General features: G+C 43.9%; 1 protein-coding gene across 1 annotated transcript in view; it reads right to left on the reverse strand.

The window, feature by feature from the left end:
* Positions 1-23,806, reverse strand: part of LOC306922275 (adenylate cyclase type 9-like) — a 51,970-nt gene that overhangs the window by 18,369 nt on the left and 9,795 nt on the right. The window contains exons 2-5 of the mRNA XM_079499739.1: positions 7,093-7,292; positions 5,541-5,648; positions 4,968-5,233; positions 1,451-1,553 (exon numbers count right to left, since the gene is read on the reverse strand). Of these exons, the coding sequence (XP_079355865.1) occupies positions 1,451-1,553; positions 4,968-5,233; positions 5,541-5,648; positions 7,093-7,292 (677 nt within the window). The remainder of the gene's footprint in view (positions 1-1,450; positions 1,554-4,967; positions 5,234-5,540; positions 5,649-7,092; positions 7,293-23,806) is intronic.

Genomic DNA, 23,806 nt, shown 5'->3' on the forward strand with positions numbered 1-23,806 from the left:
TATTACTAATGGTAAGTACATATGTTCATTGCCAATACATTTGTACTTTCACTCATAAAACTCTGAAAATCCTAAAAACCTTATTATGGCTTTTTATGTTAATTGTCAGCAATATCCTTTTGTGCTTGATGTTTTTGATGATCGATTCATTAGATTATATGTTTTTAACTATGTAGCACTCTGAGACTCCCTGTGAATGAAAAGTTTAATACAATTAAAATGTATTATAATTATTATCATTATTATTTTGTTTGTTTTAATGCTCTAGAGCCGTGTCCAAACTATGGACCTAAGGTGCTATGGGGCAGATGTCACTCGATTGACTTTTCTATTCCCTTCTTCATGAGCTCCATGAGCTTCTTCATGAGTCCAAGAGCTCCGATGACTAACTGGTGTTACTTCGGTCTTCATATTCCACATCCTGCTGATTTCAATCTCCAGGTATTTTGACAGCTTCTCTGTGACTTGCACTGAGATGTTTCTTTCAGATGGTATTGCCATGTCTATGAGCATATATCTCTTTTCTTTTTTTGTCTTTGATAACGATGTCCAGCCTGTTGGCTTTTATCTCTCCGTCAGTGTGGATGGGCATGTCATCATGACATCATTATTCTCAGAGACTGGTTTCGGTTGATGTTATACCATTTCGTAGACGTCTTGACGTTGTAATTCCTGCAGATCGTCCAGTGCAGGTATGCTGTTGCCTTGTTGCGCCTCTCTACAGCATGTACTCAGTCTTAGCCAGTCGATGGTTTCTTCATATTTGACACAGATTCTGCATTGTGGGTCTGTCTCATATTTGATGATCCGATGGTGATAAGATCTGGTTGTGAGGCTCTGGTCTTGTGCAGCGATTATCAGGCTCTCGGTCTCTGCTTTCAGTCCAGTGCTCCTCAGCCTGTCATTCTTTTTTTGGGTACTTCCCATGCATTGCCTTTTCCTCCCAGGTCTTCTGCAGTTGTTGCTGGCCAAAGTGTTTTACCTTCTGCTTCACTCGTTTGGCATAGGTGGTAGTCACTTCATTTTCAGTTGGTGGGATTTCTGGGGCATCAAGCTCTTTCTTAAATTTGGCAGCTTTTTTAGTGATGGAGTAGAACTGACGTTTTACTATTTGGAGGAGTGGATCAGCTGTTTTTGTGAGGTCTAGTCCAATAGTGGTCGTCTACTCGTCTTGAGGGTCAGTCCGAGTTGGAATAGGCCTCGTCCTCCGGACAATCGTGGTAGATACAACCTGTCGACATCTGCTTTTGGGTGGTGAATCTTCGCCATGGTCAACATTTGTATTATTATTATTATTATTATTATTATTATTATGTAGGCCTTTTACTTGTAACTTGTACTAGTATATCTACAATGTGGTATTGCAACATTTACGACCCTGTTTATGTGTGTGCGTATCTGCATGCATGCGTGCATGCATATGGTTGTGTGTGTGCATGTGCATGTGTACCTCCTCCTGGTAGCTGGTGCGGTAGGCAGTCTCCAGGGGCCTCTCTAGGAAGTTGAGGCTGATCTTATTGATGGGAGGCTTAAAGAAGTAGTCTTTCATCAGGCTAGGAATGGAAGGCACAAATAGTATCATATTCATAATAGTAGCAGTGTTACCAAACACAAGGTTGAGACCTGTTTTTATGGGTCACGATTAAATATCCCCCCAAAAAAGAAAAAAAAAGAAAAGTAAAAAAAAAAAAAGTAAATAATGTATGTATAATTGCGAACGCAGTGATTGCGAACGCAGTGAGCACTAACTATGAGATCTAGCAGAACATGTCTGTCTGTCTGTCTGTCTGTGTGTCTGTGTCACGCTGTAACACCACCCGCCCGCCACCAGAGGGCGCAGCTGTATCACACACACACACACACACACACACAACTTAACTTTAAAAAAAACTTAAAAATAAAACGTAACTTAAAAGAAATCTTAAAAAAGTACCTAATTTATTCTAATTGTTGTTATTGCAATTTACGAGCTGCGTTCGCGCGTCTTACTTGTTATTATTATTATTAGTAGTAGTAGTATTATACAGTATACAGACTTGGTGTACCGTATTGATGTTTTTTAATAGGATGTTGTGCAAGTAGGATTTTGCAAAATCACCTACAGTATGTGAAATTGTCAATGCTTTAAAATAATCCTTTATCCAGTCATTCTACATCCCTACCTCTTGACAGAAATTAAATTTAAAAGGGACACACACCAAATTACCCCCTTTTTTGTTAAATTATATTACTGATAAATTGCTTGTGTATGCTGGAACACCACAATCTTGGTCATGTTTCTAGTAGTTATGTGAGCGTACAAACAAAATCTCCTATCTCCTATCGCCTGCATTGACCTTCACCCGAGGATACGCCATCGGTATCCAAAATGTTCACGCCCGCACAACAGTTATGTATGTGGCGATAATCCTTCCTGCTCCCCCTCCCTCTCCCCCCTCTCTGCTCCCCCTCCCTCTCCACTGTTCTCTCAATTCCCATTTCATTCCATTTGTTAAGCCCGATTTATGCGGCATCGTACGGTATAGCCTCAGGGTGAAAACAGCCGATCTACAAGCTCACAACATTGTGTATGCGATACGTTGTGAGCTTGTAGATCGTGATACTGACACCGGCGTGCGACGGAACACCAATTAAGCATTAGACAGCAGCAGACGGCCATGTCCGACACTTTGGCCCCCAAAAATATATCTAGAAAACTACCGACTGGATTGCCGTGAAATCTGGTGTCTAGTTTCATGTTGAATAATGCTACTGACTTTGGTGACCCCATGGTCTTTACTCTAGTCTAGAAGGGGACATGATAAACAGAGTGCATAACTTCCAAACAGATGTGCATAACAAGTACAACACAAAGCGTTGTGTAAATGTTTGTCATGGGGCAAGGAAGAACTGAGTCTTTTCATACTGACTGTCGGTCGGCCTTCCATAATCACACGGCCACTTTTATTCATTTATAACGTTTTCACAAATGTTAACAATGGGGGCCTTGTGGGGTGTTATCGGACTTACTTGGCTCAGTGCCGCCATTTTGCTCGGCTGAAGCCCCGGGCCATGCCCATTTATGCCAGTCTACATGTTTTACATATAGTATATTCATATATTCAATACTATTGAAATATTATGTTTTTTTTTATTATTATTAGGAAATCTTGTTTAACCTTTCCCATAATGGGATGTGGCAGATTCATGCATGCCAAGTTTTACAACACTTTATGGACTAAACAGACGCACAAGGTCACGATGATCTCTTTTTGGCAAAGAGATTTGGGGCTCCATCTTGCGCCACCCTTACTAGCCGATCTACATCTACATGTTGTGCTATTTGAACTATTTTAACAGGTTTTTTTAATAGTGCATGCCATTATCTGAATATTATGGGTCATCGCTTTATATTGATTTATTTTAAATATGTTTTGACAAAATGTTTTGCACATTAACATTTAGTTCGGGGTTTGGCACTATTTTAATTGATTTAGCAGCAAGAAAAAGGCATTAACAGCCATGCATGTTTTCTGCCATATACAAGTGTATCAGAGCTAGCATAATGAGTTTCGGTGTACCCAACGATCACCATAGGAATAGGAATGATGAATCAGATGATGCTCGTGGAAACACTCCTGTATGTGCTTTAGCATCAAATCTGATCTGGTACCCACACTTCATCTGATCTGGTACCCACACTTCATCTGATCTGGTACCCACACTTCATCTGATCTGGTACCCACACTTCATGAATCTGATCTGGTACCCACACTTCATCTGATCTGGTACCCACACTTCATCTGATCTGGTACCCACACTTCATCTGATCTGGTACCCACACTTCATCTGATCTGGTACCCACACTTCATCTGATCTGGTACCCACACTTCATCTGATCTGGTACCCACACTTCATCTGATCTGGTACCCACACTTCATCTGATCTGGTACCCACACTTCATGAATCTGATCTGGTACCCACACTTCATGAATGAGGCCCAATGAATCCTTAAATGCTGATGTTGATGAAGCAAGTGTGACTTAGAGTTGTCCCGATGCCATTTTTTTCAGACCGAGTAAGAGTACAAGTATTTCAATTTTAGTACTTGCCGATACCGAGTACCGATACGAGTAATTTTAATTTTCGTTGAGTAACCACTTATTTTACCCCCTTTTTCTCCAATTTAATGTCATTGTCATGCCTACACTTGTCAGTTGTCATTTATGCTTGTAGGTCTGCTGTTTTTGGCGATTTGCTGCAGTGTTGGGGCAGAATTACTGCCGTTGCATTCGTTCAGCCTAGTGTCAATTGGATGTTTTGGTACTCGGGTCAGAGTATCGGGGCCGGTTCTGAGTACTGAGTACGAGTACTTGAGGGTGGTATCGGCCCGAGTAACCTATCGGTATCGGAACAACTGACTCATGAACCACGTGAACACTTTGTAACATTCTGTTTCAATGTGGCCACAGACTAGATGGCTATGAAATTTACATTACCTTACCTAACTCATTTATGATCAGCTTACTTGTAAATAAGAAATCTAGTGTTTTATTTTCTTCGGTTTGAATGTTGTAGAAAGTTGTAGACATAAAGGAAAGCCATTGAACTTGTTCAGAATTCTCGAGAGGATTAACTGCCGAAGAATATATGGTCATGTTCACTATTAACACAACATAATAAATTATACCCTACACACACGCTTCTGCTGTGATGACATGGCAAATACAGGAGCCTGTTCCTCTACTTTTCCTCTCTGGTGTCTATAACATTTTCTGTTGATACAGGCACAGTATTGAAACAATAGCGACAATGAAGCAGTTATGTGAATAATGCTGGTATGTCAATGTGAATTGGCACACGGAAAGAATAGGGGTTCATTGTAGGCCGTCAAAACATCCACCTAGTCATCGTCAATCAGTATAACAGACAGGCCGTGATGTCATTTCCGAACAGCAATAACAGTATTTTGATAAATGTCACCTCACCTGTCTTCCTTGATAACGTCCACAAAATGGCCGTCGCTCTTCTCTCTGAAGTCCTTGGCACGCAGCGGGATGAGGGCAGAGTGGTCCATGCCAGCGCCTGTGGCCCCTTCCATGCCCAGGCTAATGCCAGTCCCAGTGCCCGTGCTGGTCTTCTTCTCTTTGTCCTGGAGCATGTCACACAGGGAACTCTGGCTGGCACGCACGGGGTCCTCCAGTGGGGGACTGAGCAGACCATTGAGTGCCCTGGGGCTGTGGCCTGGAACAAACTAGAGAGACAGGAGGAGGAGGAGAAGGAGAAGGAGAAGGAGAAGGAGAAGAAGAAGAAGAAGAAGAAGAAGAAGAAGAAGAAGAAGAAGAAGAAGAAGAAGAAGAAAGGTGAAAAAACAAAGAAGAGGACAAAAAGGAGAAGAGGAAAAAGAAACAGAGAGAGACGGAGAAGGGAGGAAGGGTTTGTTGGGTGGAGTGAAAGAGAGGGTCAATGGCAGATACTTGAGAGAGTGTTTACATTAGTCAGTGATAAATGCAGTCATGCTGACACTGTGTGTGCATACTGTAGGTTGGTGTGTGTTTTACCTTGGCACTGCCCGTCTTGTGCTCCTCCTGGCAGCCATTAAGTGCAGCAACTTCATCGCTCTGCTCTCCCGCTGGCGACAAAACCACACTACAGGACACACAGGAGGACTAGAGGGAGTATGAAGGAAAGAAAGAGAGAGAGAGAGCCCTGGTTGTTAACAAATGAAAGTCATGAGACAAAGAACACATGAAGTCAGTTTGGAAGCTGTCTGGAATACTGGCTGCCCGTTGCATTGTGGGATGTTCTAGAAATTTTAACCCGTTATTCCCCGTTTTATTCTTTGTTGTACGACTATGTTTTTGCAAAATGTCTACCACCTCACAATGAGCTGCATTGTGACACGTTGTGAGCATGTATATCTGCTGTTTTAGTCATTTTATATATCTCTGCTGTTGGGAAGAAACCAACTATCTCCAAAATGTTTTCAGGGAAATAATTTGTAAGAAGAAAAACAAAACAAAAAGTGTTGTATCCTGCCTTTTTTTTTCTTCTTTCTAATTATTTGATCAGCCCAAAACATTGTTTATTGTCATGATTTGTCACAACTCCAGTTGGCTTTGTCCGTGGCGTAAACGTCTTTAAATAAATACTTTTTGAAAAGTCTATGAGGAAAATGAACGGGGAATTCTTTTCCGGGTCTCTCGAGGGGGCGGGACTGCGACGCTCTATAGCCCATGGCATGGAAGTAGTACAGGAAATCTATGGAAAATACAGGATCAACCTCTAACTAATTGCAAATGTGCTGACCTCATTACATTTTGGCAAGTTGCTATGGCCAAATTTAGCCCAATGAGTGTTTTTATGCAAAACTAATGCTTGGAATGGCTTCAGCATCATGACAACAACCTAGTTTGATATGTCACATGCTACTTAAAGCATAAGGAAATTTAGAAAATTTTGCCTTATAATAGGATGTCAATGGTGGCCATACTGTACAGGCCATTTTCAACACTTTCCCCTCAGACAATTCCAGGCAACTTTCTTTCTGTTATTCAGGATATATTGAAGATGCAAAATCAGTTGAGTTTGGTTTTTTTGCAATTAGTTAGAGGTCAAATTACATTATTACTGGACTAAAGAGTGATGCAGGATTCTGCAGGCCTTGCGGGTAACGGCGGTGACGAAAATCGAGCCCTGAGAGTCCAATGGAGTTAAGAGGTTTTGTCCAAAGCACTTTTTACTACTTTCCATTGGTTCAATATTTTCGAAACAACACACAGATGTAAAGGGTGTTCAATAGCATTGATTTACCGCTATGCAAAAAAAACTCCAAAATGGAGTTAGGTGGTTTCTTCCAGACAGCAACGATATACTACAGTATAATGCCATGCCCAAAATAAGAGAGTCCACGTTGACCAAATAAACCCTAGCATCCCAATTCTGGGCATGTCAAATAGGCGAAAAAACACGATGCATTGTGAGCTTGTAGATCAGCTATTTTCAAGAGATTTGGTGTCAAATAAAATATAGGCAAATTACTGTACATGAATGCTCCAATTGCTCCATGCACCTAACTTTTGTTAGGTCTCTCTCTCTCTCTGTGCAACTTACCACGGCCCCATCTGGAGTTCTGTAGGGAAGCAGGGGCTCAGCGGCCTGTGCTCCCCCAGGAATGAGGTCTGGGGTGTGGGGCCCGGGACAGGAGGGAGGGCTGGCCCCACCACTCTCCCCACCTGGGAGACCCGACTGGGAGCATGCACATTGGCCATCATGCTCCACCTGCCTTCCAGAGATTAGGTACGTCTTCAGTCCTGAAAGACAACAAAGTAAAGAAATAAATGCCAGGACATATATTCACACATTCATATAGGGCCTGGATAACTTTTATACATTTTCATGAAAACCAAATTTCGCCATTACTTTGTAAAGGAAAGTCCACAGAATGGAGCCGAAGGCTTTCCGAGAATCCAGTGCTACTAGGATTGATTTGGATTTATCCTTAGTTATTATAATTATAATTTGACCTAAGATGTGTATAGTGACCTCCTAATATTGTCTGAGGTTTGTCTCCCACATATGAAGCCTACAAGTTGGTCCAAACTTATAATGGTGGACAAAATGTCCTCCAGCCTCCAAGCCATGATAGAGGTGAAACGTTTATAATCTAAATTTAAAACACTTATTGGTCGATAATTGTCACATTCCAGTTGATCTTTTCCCTCTTTTGGAATAACCGAGATAATGGCCTCCTTCCAAGAGGGCGGGGCATCACCTCCCGCAGAATCCCATTGAAAGTATTGAGTAATAGTGGGGACAACTCCACTCTCAACATTTTATACCACTCTGTGTTAAAACCGTCTGATCCCGGAGACCTCCCTGCTTTTAGCCTGGAAATGGCTGAGTCCACTTCTCTGCTTGTAATTGGTTTTATCAAATTGTCATTTTGTGGATCAGTAAGGACTGGTAAATCCAGGAAGCTCAAAACTAAGTCAATCTGGGATTCATCTGCTGCTTGGGGTTGAGAATATAATTCTCGGTAAAAGGTTTCAAAACACTTTGTTTACACTCTACTCACTACATTCAGAAATGGTTGCTTCATTACTGACACCCCAAAAAGATTATAAAATCACTTGACCTACAATAACTGCATAGTCATAATGTGTAACATATATTTGTCTCCACCAGGCCGAAGGCATGGGGAGAGAGTATGTTTTGCACTCCGTCCGTCCGTCCGTGTGTCCGTGTGTCCGTGTGTGTCCGTGTGTGTGTGTGTCCGTCCGTCCTTCCGTCTGTGAACAGCTAATCTCCGGCACCGTTAACCTGGTCGATGCCAAATTTTGCACACACTCCCTGGATGCCAACGATGAACCTCTGCCCCAAAATTTCCAGAACGGCCTGTTATAGCTCCACCAGGAGGCCGCTTTGTGCAAAACAAGTTTTTGGACAGTACACCTACAGATTTTGTCCAAACATCACGCAAATTGGTACACAGTCTCTCTAGAGCCATTCAACGAAACGGGTCTTTCAGATTTCTCAGACTCCATCCCGATTGGCTAAGATTGGCTTCCAAAGTTCGCAGGAGTGCTCAGTTTCAAACAAAATGCTGCAAATCATGAACACATCGTGTGATTTCCGTGAAATTGTGCACGCACATTCCCACTAGGCAGAGGAAGAAATGCCACATGAACATTTTCAACTCAGCCTCATGGTGGCGCTATAACTGGCCGAAAAGTGTTTTTACCTCTAACTGCACGGATCTGTGGATAACTGTATGCCAACTCCCTAGAGGCCAAGGAAAAACCTTAGCCTGGAATTTTTCACATCTGCTCTTTATAGCGCCACCAGGAGGCCGACATATGTAAAACACATTTTCTAATATTACTCCTTCAGATTTTATCCAAATTTCACGCAAATCGGTACACATGCTCTCCATAGTCATGTGATCAAGACGGGTTTGTTTGATTTCTCATAATCCACCCTCATTGGCTACGATTGGCTTCTAAACTTTTCAGGAGTAGCCCGCTTTGTACCCGTTTTGTACAAATCGCCACAACTACTCAACGCAGCGTCCGATTGTGGTGAAACTGTGCATGCATATTCCCACTAGGCTTTGGAAGAAATGCCACTTGACAGTTTTCAAATCAGCCTCATGGTGGCGCTACAACAGGCCAAGCCGCGTCTCACACACACACACGTTTATATTGCTCCTAAACATTTTGCCACACATCACACACACACTCCTATCCTCCTGGTGGAGACCTGTGCCCAGAAGGGCACTTTTTCTAGTTTAGTAGTCTTTTTGGCAACGCTATGGCCAGGTCCATTGTCTGTTTGTCTGTGATTCCCAGACTTCAGTTCAAAATAAAAATCAGGTCACATAGGTGTTTATAATCTATTAATCCTTGTATGTACCGTAATAACATAAAAGAAAACGTGTAGATGTGACTGAATGAAAAACTGTTCATTGACCCTAAATGCCCTTGGAAAAAGCCAATCAAAATAATGAACAAAAATAAAATTAGGGAAGTACCGCTACAACACAAATGCTGTGGGTTCCTACTTCCTAGCACCAAAATATTTTTTAAAACTGAACATCTGCATACATTTGTCCATAGAGGTAATAGAGATTCAACAATCTGTATGTATTAACTTTATATATATATATATATATATATATATATATATATATATACACATTGCCTGCGTAATTGTGGCATGAGTGTCGTGACTCGTGACAAACAGTCATGACTACACATAGTTTAGAGAACAAAAAACATTATATAAAAAATTAAAATAGTTTTGAAAAGGTTATACAGTATGACTTTAATTTTAAAAGAAAACAGTCATACAATGGAATCCTGAATGAACTATACTGTATTTCATAGATAATAATAATATCATAATCTGCTGTTTTCCATTGATTGACACTTGTAGGTGGTGCTATAAAAACTATGTATACAGTACACGCATGACTATGTTTGCGAGAATTATAAAACTTATAGCCCTCACTCTTCTGACTTGCTTATTAAAATATGTAGAAGTTACAAGGTGCTTTGCCGCCGTAAAACGCTAAAGATTAAAACGATAGAAGGCAAATGATGATTACAAACAGATGCATTCTGACACTGTCAACCCAACTCTGTTGAAAACTGTGGAATTATTGTCAACCCTATTGATCCGACAGAGCCTCTCATTTGGTGATAGCAGTTGCTCTGACTGCACCATTTCAGTCATATGGGTCGATGTAGGCCAAGGAAAAATACTGTACAAAGCAATAACGGTTTTGAGGCACTCGACATGCTAGAGTGCAACAGGGGTCACATCGGCTAGCTATACATTGAGTGCGCTCTTTCTGTATCCGTGTGCTCCGCTCAACCAAGCCATTCCCGCAGACAAAGAAAAAAGATAATGGTAACGTAATCCTGGGTGTTGCGCATAGTGTGTTTGCACAACATCCCAAAGCCCCTGGCCCTGTTCACACAAGTGCAGGGCCAACAAGGAAATACACAAATATAGGATTAGAATGATGGCCCGGGGCCAGTCACTATCAGCCTGTCTAAACAAACTATAACCTGGATAGCAGGACCTCATTGTTCAAACACACACCAGCAGCTAGCAGAGCTAATCTAGCCGTGTTTTGTATACTGTCACCGCTCAAGTCTTGATGTGCTGGAATCTTTCATGAATGGGTGAATGAATGAATGGACAGTGGCCAGAACCCACAATCATTTATTTCATTCATTGCTTGCTACACACTCCAGTCATTGTCCCTTACGTTTTTCTATATCTTTTCATTTGTTTGCTTTAAAGCCTGATTTATGCTTTGTCATATGGCTGTGTCACGCGGAGAAAATAGCCGATATACAAAGCTCACAACGTGCTTCGTAGATCGGCCATTGCTGACTGTCGTACGACAGAGAATAAATTAAGCACTAGCCTCCTCTCTCTCCTTCCTCTTGCTCCCATCCTCTCTCTCCATTCTTTCCATTTCATTCTAAATTATCTCTCTTTCATGTGCTGCTCATGCACCTAAGATATGACACTCTATGAGAGTGATTTCTATAAACAATAGCTATTCCAGCCATTGCTAGCACGTCTTCAAATCTCATAACGATTCTGCTTCCTTGCTACAAACAATGAATTACTTGGCTGTTTGAAAGGTTCTGTGTGTTTCAATGCAAGTCTTCAAACCATGGCACAAATAAATGGGTTGCTGTCCTCAGGTTCCCAAGCCCAGAATAGAGCCTTGAGGGACAGAGTAGTGTGTGTGTGTGTGTGTGTGTGTGTGTGTTCCAACTTAGCAATCGTTTCCAGTGCCAGACAGATGACAAAGGCTACTATTAGGTCTCACGCACACAACGGTGAGTACACAGTTACACACAGACACACACAAACACAAATAAATAAGGGACCAGTGATTCGTTTGTAACTCTCTCTCTCTCTCTTGTACCGTCTCTCCCTCACACTCTCAATCTCTCTCATACAAACACACTCACACAGTCACAGTTACAGTCAAAAGCACAGTCACAGTCAAAAGCACAGTCACTCACACACACACACACACGCACGCACGCACGCACGCACGCACGCACGCACACACACACATTATACGCATGCATGCACATATACGGATGAAAGAACACACACGCACACACACACACACAAATAAAGGACCACTGATGCTTTGCACCTTCCATTATCTCTTCAAAACGAGTCATGCACACCAGCAGATTTTGAGTGGATGTGAACAAGAACAACCAGTTGACCCGTTAATGACCTGTGCTCAGAGGCCAAGTGGCTGCTTGCCTCAATCTCGACCTGTCTCTCTCTCTAACTGGCGCTCTCTCTTTCTCAACAACCATTGACTCTCGACCTGTCTCTCCAACTGTCGCACGCTCTCTTTCTCAACAACCATTGACTCTCGACCTGTCTCTCTCTCTCCAACTGTCGCGCTCTCTCTCTCTCTCTCTCAACAACCATTGGCTCTCGACCTGTCTCTCTCTCAAACTGTCACACACTCTCTCTCTCTCTCTCTCTCTCTCTCTCAACAACCATTGGCTCTCGACCTGTCTCTCTGGGGGGCTACATGCTACCATCATCCACCGACCGAATGTTGTCCGTTTGCGTGTCAACTTCCAGTGGTCACTTACTCTGCTGCTCTGTAGAACCTGCCTAACTGTTGTTCTCCCCCCCCCCCCGGAGCGTAGAAAATGGTATAAAACAATTGCACAGTGCATGAAGCCCATTGAACATTATTGCGCATATACATTACAAATGTTGATACCCTATACTTGTATATATTGTCCAGTAGATATATCACAAAGTGTTATAGTATGCAATGGGTGTGTGTCTCTTCCTCTGTGCACAATGTGCACATGCATACACTGATACTCATGCATGCATGCATGTGAGTGTATTCCGAATGTCAATGATGTGATTCTTCACCGAACAATTTGCAGAATCAAAAAAAGAAATCTACTGTAAAGCTTTGGTTTGGTGTGTGTGCGCACGTGCGCGTGTGTGCACGTGCACGTGTGTGTGTGTTCATATCGATCTTCCTCGGACAGTAACATTGACACAGACACTCTATAGTGTGGCTTAATGGACAGTATTGATTGTCCATTCTATTCACACAGTCAGGAGCAGACCGGGGGTTTATCCGAGGACACAGCCACTCACACATAACATAATGCACATCAGCGTGACAGCACACATACTGTGCACAAGCACACAATTCCTATCGTCGCTGTCGGGCAGAAACCTTGTATCTTGCAAGTGAAAGTGTTAAGTTCAATCTGTATGGGTTTTAAAATATATTGAACCAATGAAAAGTACAACCTAAGAGCTTTTGACAAAATAATACTACTCTGGATCTATTGGAACACATTTTCTGGAAAGTATCCGTTTCGGGCATACAAGGTTCCCACCCGTTGGAGACGATATACAGTAAATAATGCAAAGCCTCACAGCACCAAGCAGCTGCTAATGAAGAAGAGATGTTTTGTGTTCACTGAATTAACCCATTTAAAAAAATGCTTCTAGATCCTAACAGTTTTAGGAAAAACCTATGTTTCTATGTCAGTGGTGCTCAACTTTCTTCATGTCAAGGACCCCCAGAATTAATTTGGCCCCCGGACCCCCATCTAAAAATATGTTGTTCCAGGAACCCCCGGCCCACAAGAAGCAAAGAATGAGTTAAAAACCCTCTGAAAGAATATATTCAAAGATTTGCACTCCATTTACACGATTTTTCAAATAAATAGCAGATCTACAAGCTCGTAGCGCGGCACTCGGTGCCGCGCGATGAGCTTGTAGATCTGCTATTTTTCAATAGCTAAAGTATAACATGATGTTTACAACACCAAAAGGGGTTCCCGTCCTGGGTTAACTCATAGGAAGAAAAACTATCGCTGGACTCTCTCTCTCTCTCTCTCTCTCTCCAACTGACCCTCTGTAATGAATAAGATATGCAGCTCCAGATTAGCTTATTTGAATTGAAAAAACTTGCGAAAACAAATGCACGCTCTCTCTCTCTCTCTCTCTCTCACACACACACACACACACACACACACACACTAACATGTGTGCACGTTGAGACAAAGGCCATTGTGTCCTTGCGAATAAAATAATTAGCCTCACACTGACAGATGAGACAAGACAGATGAAACAGGAAACATGGAAGAGAGGATGTCAGACAGAGAGACTGGCTGTCAGACAGACAGACAGACAGACAGACAGACAGACAGACAGACACTCACATTAACCACATAAGACCTCTATGCTTTGTTGCACAACAAATAGAGAGAGACGTTTGTGAAAGTTTTGGCATTAAAAAAAAAAAAGATAACGACGACATGCCCAAATTCCCAAAATAGGGACGTTAGGGTGAAAGTGGTTAAGTGTGTTGAGAGAGAGTGGGCGGGGTAGAGAGAAATGAACAGAGAATGACAGAGAGAGACAGAGAGAGAGGGAGAGATTGAGGGAGAGAGGCAGAGAGAGTGAGTGAGAAAGAGAGAGATTGCTCTGTCCTAGGGTGGCAGGGTGTTGAGTGTCGTGACGGCATGTCGGGCATCACACTACACACCCTGGCCACTTGGCACCACACACACACACACACACACACACACACACACAGTCACACACACACACAGTCACACACACACACACACACACACACACCACCTCTGTGAGAAGAGAAACGACAATGGCACAGATCACTGTGCTATTGAAGATGTAAAAGATAGACCCACATAGGGACAAGACACTACAGCAGACAACAGATTATGGGAAGAGAAAGGAACTAGCCTCTGGGCATGCTTGCCAGTACTTTACGTCAAGTACTGACACCGTGGCTGTATGACGTGTGGTTCTGAACCCCCCACACGCACGCACGCAAGCGCACACGCACACGCACACGCACACACACACACACACACACACACACACACACACACACACACACACACACACACACACACACACACACACACACACACACACACACACTTCCCAGACATGTTTTAGCTCTAATAATTTCATTACTCTATGAATGCGTCTGAATCTTAGCCGAACCCGCCCAACCCCCAGGAGCCGTCCGTGGGTTATGGGTCCCGCGTCATAATAAAGTATCCAAGGGATACTGACTGTCTGACACACTGTGCTGCACTGATATCACACAGAGAACGTGCAGGCAGAGACCAGAGGACTGATATCACACAGAGAACGTGCAGGCAGAGACCAGAGGAAAGACACACTGTGCTGCACTGATATCACACAGAGAACGTGCAGGCAGAGACCAGAGGAAAGCAGACTCTCTGGTGCAGGTTGTGAGCTGCCGTGTGTTAGGCCTGACGTCGAAATAAATAAAAAGTCTTCTGAAAGAATATATTATATTCAAAGTTTTGTGCCACATTTTCACGATTTTTCAAAAATAGCAGACCTACAAGCTCGTAGCGCGCCACTCGGTGGCGCGCTATGAGCTTGTCAACGAATTGATTCTTGATTAAATCAACTAATTGATTAGTCGACAATTTCTATATCTGTGAGTGGACTAAGGATTTCTATTAGGAAGATGGATGATGACCACTGTTTCTTTTTTAAAGTAAAAAGTGCCCAGCAAGATAAGAATAGGTGGCAGGTGGCTCGACAGATGCCATATAAAGAAAAGCCAAACTCTATTGACTGTCATTGATTTGGGCACAGATGTCAAGAGAGATACCCCATGGCTAAAGAAAACTTGAATGAATGAAGCATGGCGTTAGTTCATGGAGGACAATGGAGTCATACACGCCCCCCAGCAGCTGTAATCAGCTGTCAGTCTGCTGATTGAATTAGTGTTTCCAAAGAGCCAAAGAGATAACACTTTTCTACATACCAATCACAGCTCATGCTCTCAACAGGGCGCTCCATTTAAATGGCTTCCTCAGTCATTGGGATTAGATCACCGTTTCTCAATGCTGCTACTGTACACACACGGCCGATGCAGCTGCAAAGCTAACCAACGTCCTAAACCAGGGGTGGGCAACTTTGATGATGGAGAGGGCCACTATATTTCAACACTCACTCCCTAGGGCCATATATTACTGTCGTAGCAAAAATAGCTGATCTACAAGCTCAAAATGCGTCGCGCTGCGACGCGTTTTGAGCTTGTAGATCGTAATTAAAGCGGCTTTGGAATTGTAAGTATTCTGATATTAACCTGAGGGCCACATTAAGTGAAGGTGGGGGCCGCATGTGGCCCCCGGGCCGCCAGTTGCCCACCCCTGTCCTAAACTAACCCCATAAGTAGATAATGCACAGTATACACCATGCTGCTATGCTCACGCACCTTTATACCTTATCTCAGGTTTCTTTTTCTTGATCTCCTTTCCCCCTTCTTCTTCTTCCCTTTCTACGATGGGAACTATGCACGAAAACAGGTTTCACCCACCCTTTTACTTTGTAAATCTGTGATATGACAATAAAGCTGAAATTCTGAAAGCTTTGCCTCCTGCAGTCCAGCCTCAACATTTCATTTCTGCGTGGCATGCATTATAGTCCGGCAGCCTGATTGGCCTAAAATATTGTCTATATTACACAGTACATACATTCATGAATCCACTTGCTGACCGGCTGTCGGTATTGAGCAATTCGTTTTTTAGGGGTTTCTTGTGACCCTCCCATTAACATCCTGTATAAGGTAAAAACTTTAAGTAGCATGTGACATGTCAAACTAGGGGGTTTTCATGATTCTGAATCCATTCCAAGCATTAGTTTTGCACAAAAAACACTCCTTGAGCTAAAAGCGGCCATAGCCACTTGCCCAAATGTGCCCAAAATGTGCTGACCTCATCACATTTGTGCTGATCTCATCACATTTGTGATGACGGCTATGGCCGTGTTTTTTGTGCAAAACTAATGCTTGGAATGGATTCAGAATCATGAAAACCCCCTAGTTTGTCACATGCATAAAGCATAAGGAAAGTATGACATTTTTGCCTTATACAGGTGTTTTTAGATATTTTAGTATTTTAAGTGTCCATGGGCTCCATGATGTCATGGACACTGTGCTCACTTCCTTCCTGGACTACAATTCCCATAATGCTTTGGTCCACTGCTCCTCCTTGTGGATAGGGGGAGGGCTGTCTTACTGAGACAACATGTAGTCCAGGAAATAAGTGAGCCCAGTGTCCATGACATCATGGAGCCCATGGACACTTTGGAATACTGAAATATCTAAAAACACATATTACCCACATAAAAACCCCAGGAAAGTGTTTATTGTCTCCCAAACATCATTAAAATAAGATCTGGTTGCAAAAGGGGTGAAGTGGCCCTTTAATGGGAGGGTCACAAGAAACTATAAAAAATTGCTCAATACTGACAGACGGTCAGCAAGTGGATTCATGAATGTATGTAGACAATATTTTAGGCCAATAAAAAAGACTATATACCAAATTTCCCACCCGTCCACCTCGGCTGCCGGACTATTAGCTTAGGCCTGCTTTTGTATACCCCGGGGGGGGGGGGGGGGGTTGCATAGCATTCCCTGCTTTAGCTCAGCATGCTGCTCACTGCTCAGGCTCTGTGCATAGCTGTGTAGTCCCGGGTTTTCAGAAGGCGGAATGCCCATTTCCTGTTCCATAGCTTCATTTGATTGGCTCAGCCCAGGACAAATAGGAAAGCAAGACCCGCCATCTCCGGTTTACTTATACCCATATCTGCGTGACGTAGGTGGCCGCCTCTTTAGGAGAGCGGACGTAGGTTGGAGTCTATGAATTCCAACGGGAGAGTGAACGTGAACGCCTGAAGAGCCGAACCGTCAGCAGCCAGAATAACTGTATTCCATTTGATAAATGGGTGACACCACCCGACCCATTTATTGCATCAAATGGAAATACAGTTATTCTTCACGTGTTCCTGACTGAATTGTGATTGATTTGGGAAAGGGACAGGCAATAAACACTCCACATGGAGATAAGATGAGGGTCTTTTAGATTTTAGAGAAAAACCAAGCGACAAGCCTGAAGACATCTAGGGAACCCAGCAAATGTCAACTATATGTACATCTTTACACTGACGATTCTCCCCCAGGCTGACAATGTTAAGCTCTCCTCATTTTAAATTGCTCAATTGCTCTATTCTCCACATAGATGACCATTTGTAACTCTGAGACTGTCCAAAACGTAACCAAATGGTCCTTTTTGGGTTCCATTTTGTGCACTCTCAAATAGAACTCTGTATTTCCCTGTGTAGACAAAGCAGTGGCATCTGGCCTGTGTTAGTGATCTAAAGTGACACACAGTAATACTGCAGGGAAGGAAAATCATATTAATCTTATATGCATGTGTACACGCACATAGACATGTGCATTCACGTGCACACACTGCACACACACTGACACTGACATGCAAATGCACATGTCCCAGAGGGGCACCACCACCACCACCCACAATGCACCATTCCCAGGAAATAGACCCCCTCTGGGTTGTTGTTCCACGAGTCCTTTGGAGAGAAATGTACAATGACCTCATCTAACACACATACACGCACGCACACACACGCTCAAACACACACAAACGTGCGCGCACACAGGCATCTTCAATACTGTGAAATAATAACGGTAAAGCAACTTGGATATTGAGCCAGCCAGTATATATGGCACAGAAAAATAAACTGCATCTACGAATGGACAAATTAATGAATTAATTAATGAATGCATTACTGACTGAATTAATGCATTTCTGACTGACCGACTGACTAAATGAATGAATGACTGACTGACTGAATGAATGGATGGGTGGGAGGGATGGAGGGAGGGGGTGGACACTGAACTAAAGAGGAGGTGTTTGGCTGGCGGACATTAGCCGAGCCTCCACATTCCACATGTACACCCGAAGACAGCACACACCACGCCCAATTCTAATCCACACAGACAGACACGCCTGCACGCACACACACACACACACACACACACACACACACACACACACACACACAGAGGAAACCAACTCACTCACCAACACAGATGCTGCATGTCATGTGCACACGCAAATACGTATATGTGAATGAATGCATACCTGTTGCGCACGCTGCATTGCACACACAAACACACACACACACACACAGACAGAGGAAACTACTCTCTCACCCTCTCTAATTACACACACGGGCTCCTGGCTCGGTTACACATTCTCACACGAACAAACACACACACACAAACACACACCTATGAACACCCACACCCACAGGAAACTGACTCCTCTCTTCCTCTCTCTCAGCCATTACACACACACACACACACACACACACACACACACACACACACACACACACACACACACACACACACACACACACACACACACACACACACACACACACACACACACACACACACACACACACACACACACACACACACACACACACACACACACACACACACACACACACACACACACACACACACACAGCTTTCTAAAATGTTGCCAGTGTGCCTGTGGACGAAGGAGCATGACATTTTCCACTATCCCCAAAAGACAAGTCTCAGTCCGGACTTTGCACTTCCTGTCACGTGACCTTTGACCTCAGGGCGGCTTCCAACCACATGATCAAAACCATTCCCAGCAACCCAGGGGTCACCGGCTACCCTCTGGCTCGACACACACACAGGAAAATGTGTGTGAATGTGAGAGAGAGAGAGAGAGAGAGAGAGAGAGAGAAATAGGCACATGCAGCAAAATCCTATTATCCATGTGTGTCTCCGAGATCATAAAAAAGTAACCATGATCGAGCAAGTGATCAAATGTATGCTGAGACTGAGCACACATCTGTATGCTCTCAGTTATGTCTGGCGTCCCGTTAGTCCGACATACATGGCCGGTTAAGACTCACCCGTGGCTTCCACGTGCGGTTAGGGTTACGGTTAGTAATGTCGGATTGTTGGGACATGGGACTAACGCTACGCACCCTCAGCCCCCAACCAAAGCACCCTCAGCCCCCAACCAAAGCACCCTCAGCCCCCAACCAAAGCACCCTCAGCCCCCAACCAAAGCACCCTCAGCCCCCAACCAAAGCACCCTCAGCCCCCAACCAAAGCAGAGAGAGACAGATTTTTTTACCGACTCGTTTCAGATCTTTTGCATCTCTTTCACGGACCCCTTTCTCCTTCTCTCCTCTTTCATCGGTGTTCTGAACAGTCCAACGTAAGTAAACAACCTGGGCTGCTCAAAACAGGCCGGCATTCCCTCCCTCCCACCCTCCCTCCCACCCACCCACCCACCCCCCTCCCTCCCTCCCACCCACCCACCCTCCCTCCCACCTCCCTCCCTCCCACCTCCCAACTTTCACTTCCCAGCAGTGATGTCTCTTTTCATGCTCTAGTCTACGTCAGTGGTTCCCAAAGTGGGGCCCGGGGACCCCCAGGGGTCCTTCAGGGAGTTCCAGGGGGTCCAAATGAACCCTCACGGGTCTGTAACTCAGAGTGTACAAATGGAACACTCTCAGAGTTAAATATAAATTGTGATAACAGAGATAGAAATGCCATTAAATGGGGGTCAAACTGGGGGTCCTTGAAATTAAAATGGTTGAGAATCACTGCTAGAGCTGTAGAAATCTTCTATTGCATGTAGACGCAGGGCTAAATACGTGTCAATTTGGGGGTTCTTGACATGAAGATGTTTGAGAACCTCTGCTCTACGTTACGCTATCCCACCGTGCTGTTCGGCCTTTCCTTTTCATTTGCCCAACCCCAAAGCCCCCCCCCCCCCCCCCCTCATAAGCTCTCTCTCTACCGATCTTCTTTTCACTCGTTGCACTTTCTCCCACCGACGGATCCCCCCCACCCCCCTCTCACTGTGTTTTTCCCCTGGTCGTCGGCGGGTCTTGAGAACATGGCTCAGTGTGGTAGCAGATGCCTCCATATTAGGACAGGCTGCTGACAGAACCGGCCGGGGATGAGGCTCCCTGAGATCTGCATGCCCTCCTCCTCCTCCTCCTCCTTCTCCTCCTCCTCCTCCTTTGCTCGCTCCCTGCCGCCTACCTCCTCCTCGCCTTCCTTCTCCTGTGTCTCACTCTGCATCGTGGAGTGAGACGAGTCCTCTGTGTCCCTCACTCACTCACTCCTTCGCTCACACTTCCGTCTGTCTCTTTTTCATCTCCGTATTTAATAAAACCTGATCCTTTTAAATCCTACAGGGGAGGCGGCAGGTTGACAGTGGTATACAGTATGACACATTCCAACTGGCACTGCATGGCACACAGGCATGCGCACGCATGCATGCACACACACACACACACAGTCACACACCCCCTAGACATAAGGGCAAAGAATGCTCAACAGCTGTATGACACATTTTATTGACTCATTTCAGCTCTGTCTGTCTCGGTCTCTGTCTCTCACACACACACACACACACACACACAGCCACCCCAGGGATGCCTGTCATTCAATAGTGACAAGGAGAGAGGACAGTCCTTGAGATGGTCAACCTTGGTGTTACTGAACAGGCATGGTGCTGGTGGTGACGCAGGGGATCTGTACAGTACATGAACTCATCCACCGTGTCCCGTGCGTGTGTGCGTTGTGTGTGTACTGTACATACATGCATGTGTCCGTGCACTTTTGGGAAAGTCTACTACAGTTCCTTGCAGCTTCACAAGCTTTGGGGTCATTGTTAGGGCGATTCATATTCCTGTAGGACATGTTTTCATGATGACACGGACACAAGTCACACACAGGGAAATCCTTGGGAAAATGTCATGACCAGACATTATGCCTCTCTCTCTCTCTCTCTCTCTCTATCCTCCCTTTCTCTTTCCAAAAATATGTCTGTCCTTGAAAAGATGAATATGGTTTGAATTCACAAGTTCACTGATGTGTTTCTAATTCTATAACACCTCAATCCCCACTGACACAATGTGATGTCAAGTCATGTGTTCCAGAGCCTGTGAGTGTTGGGTCTTCATTTCCACCAGCCACATCTATTATTGCATATAGAGCTTTTGGCTTTGTGAGTCATTGAAGCCAGAAACAGAATACTGTAAGTTGCTGCAATACAATCTCACTCCTTTATTAAGTTGTGTCACACACACACACACACACACACACACACACACACACACACACACACACACACACACACACACACACACACACACACACACACACACACACACACACACACACACACACACACACACACACACACACACACACACACACACACACACACACACACACACACGATGGAGCTGCACAAAGCAGAACTGTTCATTGAACACACTTTGGCCCTGCTTTTTGAACACAGAGAGAGAGAGAGAGAGAGAGAGAAGGGGAGTGGCAAGCAGCAAGCAGTCCAGCCAAACAGGAATGGAACCAGGAACTCGCTGTCCAGCATTAGAGTGCATGTGGTAACCTGCATTCAGACTCAGTTGGTGAATAAGTAACACTAGTGGCGACTGGCGAGCATGCCCAGTTAAAATGGTTATGGCCTTTGACCCCAGGAAGTGAATAACACCCCCCCCTCCGTCTACACACAATACCACATGAATACAGCACAGTGGTGTTCTGAGAGGATTTACAGAGCAGTCTGTGTCAGCAGCTAACAACGAAAATGTAGCGATGATGTCATTGATAACCTCTCCTCACACTGCCCTTAGAATGATAATGGTTCATGGGTTTGGCACAAGGCTGAACTTTTGTCTTTGTGTGGCCTTCTCTCTCTCATGTCTCCTACTGTCTAATGGAGCACGAACGCTTTAACAAGATGAACCCTAACGTTCGCTCCCTATTCTGGTCATGATAGGTACAGTATAAATATGATAATGGGTGAAAATAGCAAATGTGCATGCTCACAAGGGGTCACGTGGCGCATTGCTTGTAGATTTGCTAATCGACCCATGATTGCACCTGACGAAGTCTAAACATTGTAATTTGTCTCTAGTAATAAAGTTATTTGGAAGCTTAGAAGGCAGTGTTTTTTATCCAGCACCCGTCATTATTTTGGGATGTTTCTGCACCACCTGGACTACTTGTGGACATTAACCCATTTCAACCACAGCAACAGTGACTGCATCCCTGATGAAGAATTGTGAATTTAATATATTACACTTTTCTTTTTTTTCAGGAAAGCTATTAGTGTGCGTGCACTGCAGCAACATTTATTTTCTATTCACAATATCTCCATTTAACCACAACAACTTATAACATTAGCATGAAGGAGGAAGTGGCATCACAGGATTCTGGAGTAGTTTTGATGGAAAAGAGATTGCTCATGCTAACAAATGAAGACATGCCCTTGTTAATCGTAACTGCAATGTCATATCCTCAGCGATTGTTTTAACCTAAACTCCCAGGGTTTTTGTTTCAAAATTGGCCACAGTGTGCATGTACAGTTGGAGGCCATCGATATTGTCCTTTTCTTTTTGCTGAGGTTTGCGTGATCTGCGCAAAAGGACAGTTAACCCATTTTGGGCGGGAACCCCTTTTGGTGTTTTAAACATCGTTATAATTTAGCTATTGAAAAATAGCAGATCTACAAGCTCATAGCGCGCCACCGAGTGGCGCGCTACGAGCTTGTAGGTCTGCTATTTTTGAAAAATCGTGAAAATATTTATTTCAGAAAACTGGAGGATTTAGAAGGATTTTTAAAAATTTTGAGGTCAGGCCTAAATGGGTCAAATGATAAGGGACAATATCGGTGGCACCCAACTGTAATGTAAGTGTGTGCTGTACACACTACAGTACATGGCTTTAACTTCTGATATGTAGTCACAATTTGTCAGTTATTATGTCAGACTATTAATGGTACAAATAGGCTACACGATGTACTAGCACAAAGGTTGGACTTAATATCTCAAAACACAAAGTTATGTAATGTAATGAATGAGGACACACACTCATACACACACACAGACGGCGCGCCCACACACACACACACACACACACACACACACACACACACGTGTGTGTAAGTATTGCACATACGTACACACAGGTGTGACAGACCAGACAGACCTGTCAAAGAGGTGGAATAATGTACGAGCATGTGACTAATATCTTTCACGTCAATCACATGAAAGGCAGAAATGAGGGTGCTTTCAACCGTTATAATTATAAACATACGATATTTGTACTTTTAGGGATGTAAGTTATACATTCCTAAAGAAGAAATTGTTACAAATGAGGCCCCTGGTCTAGACGTAGAACTTTCCGCCGGAATTTGACAACCACGATAGAGAACAACTTCCAAACAATCAAGGGAGCCATGGCTCTATCAATCTCTCCTTAAAGCTGCGATCCTTCATGTTTGGGCCTTATCCAGAATTTGAATTCAGGTGTGCT

This window comes from Electrona antarctica, assembly GCF_951216825.1.
Source record: "Electrona antarctica genome assembly, chromosome: 4".
Taxonomy (NCBI): Eukaryota; Metazoa; Chordata; class Actinopteri; order Myctophiformes; family Myctophidae; genus Electrona; species Electrona antarctica.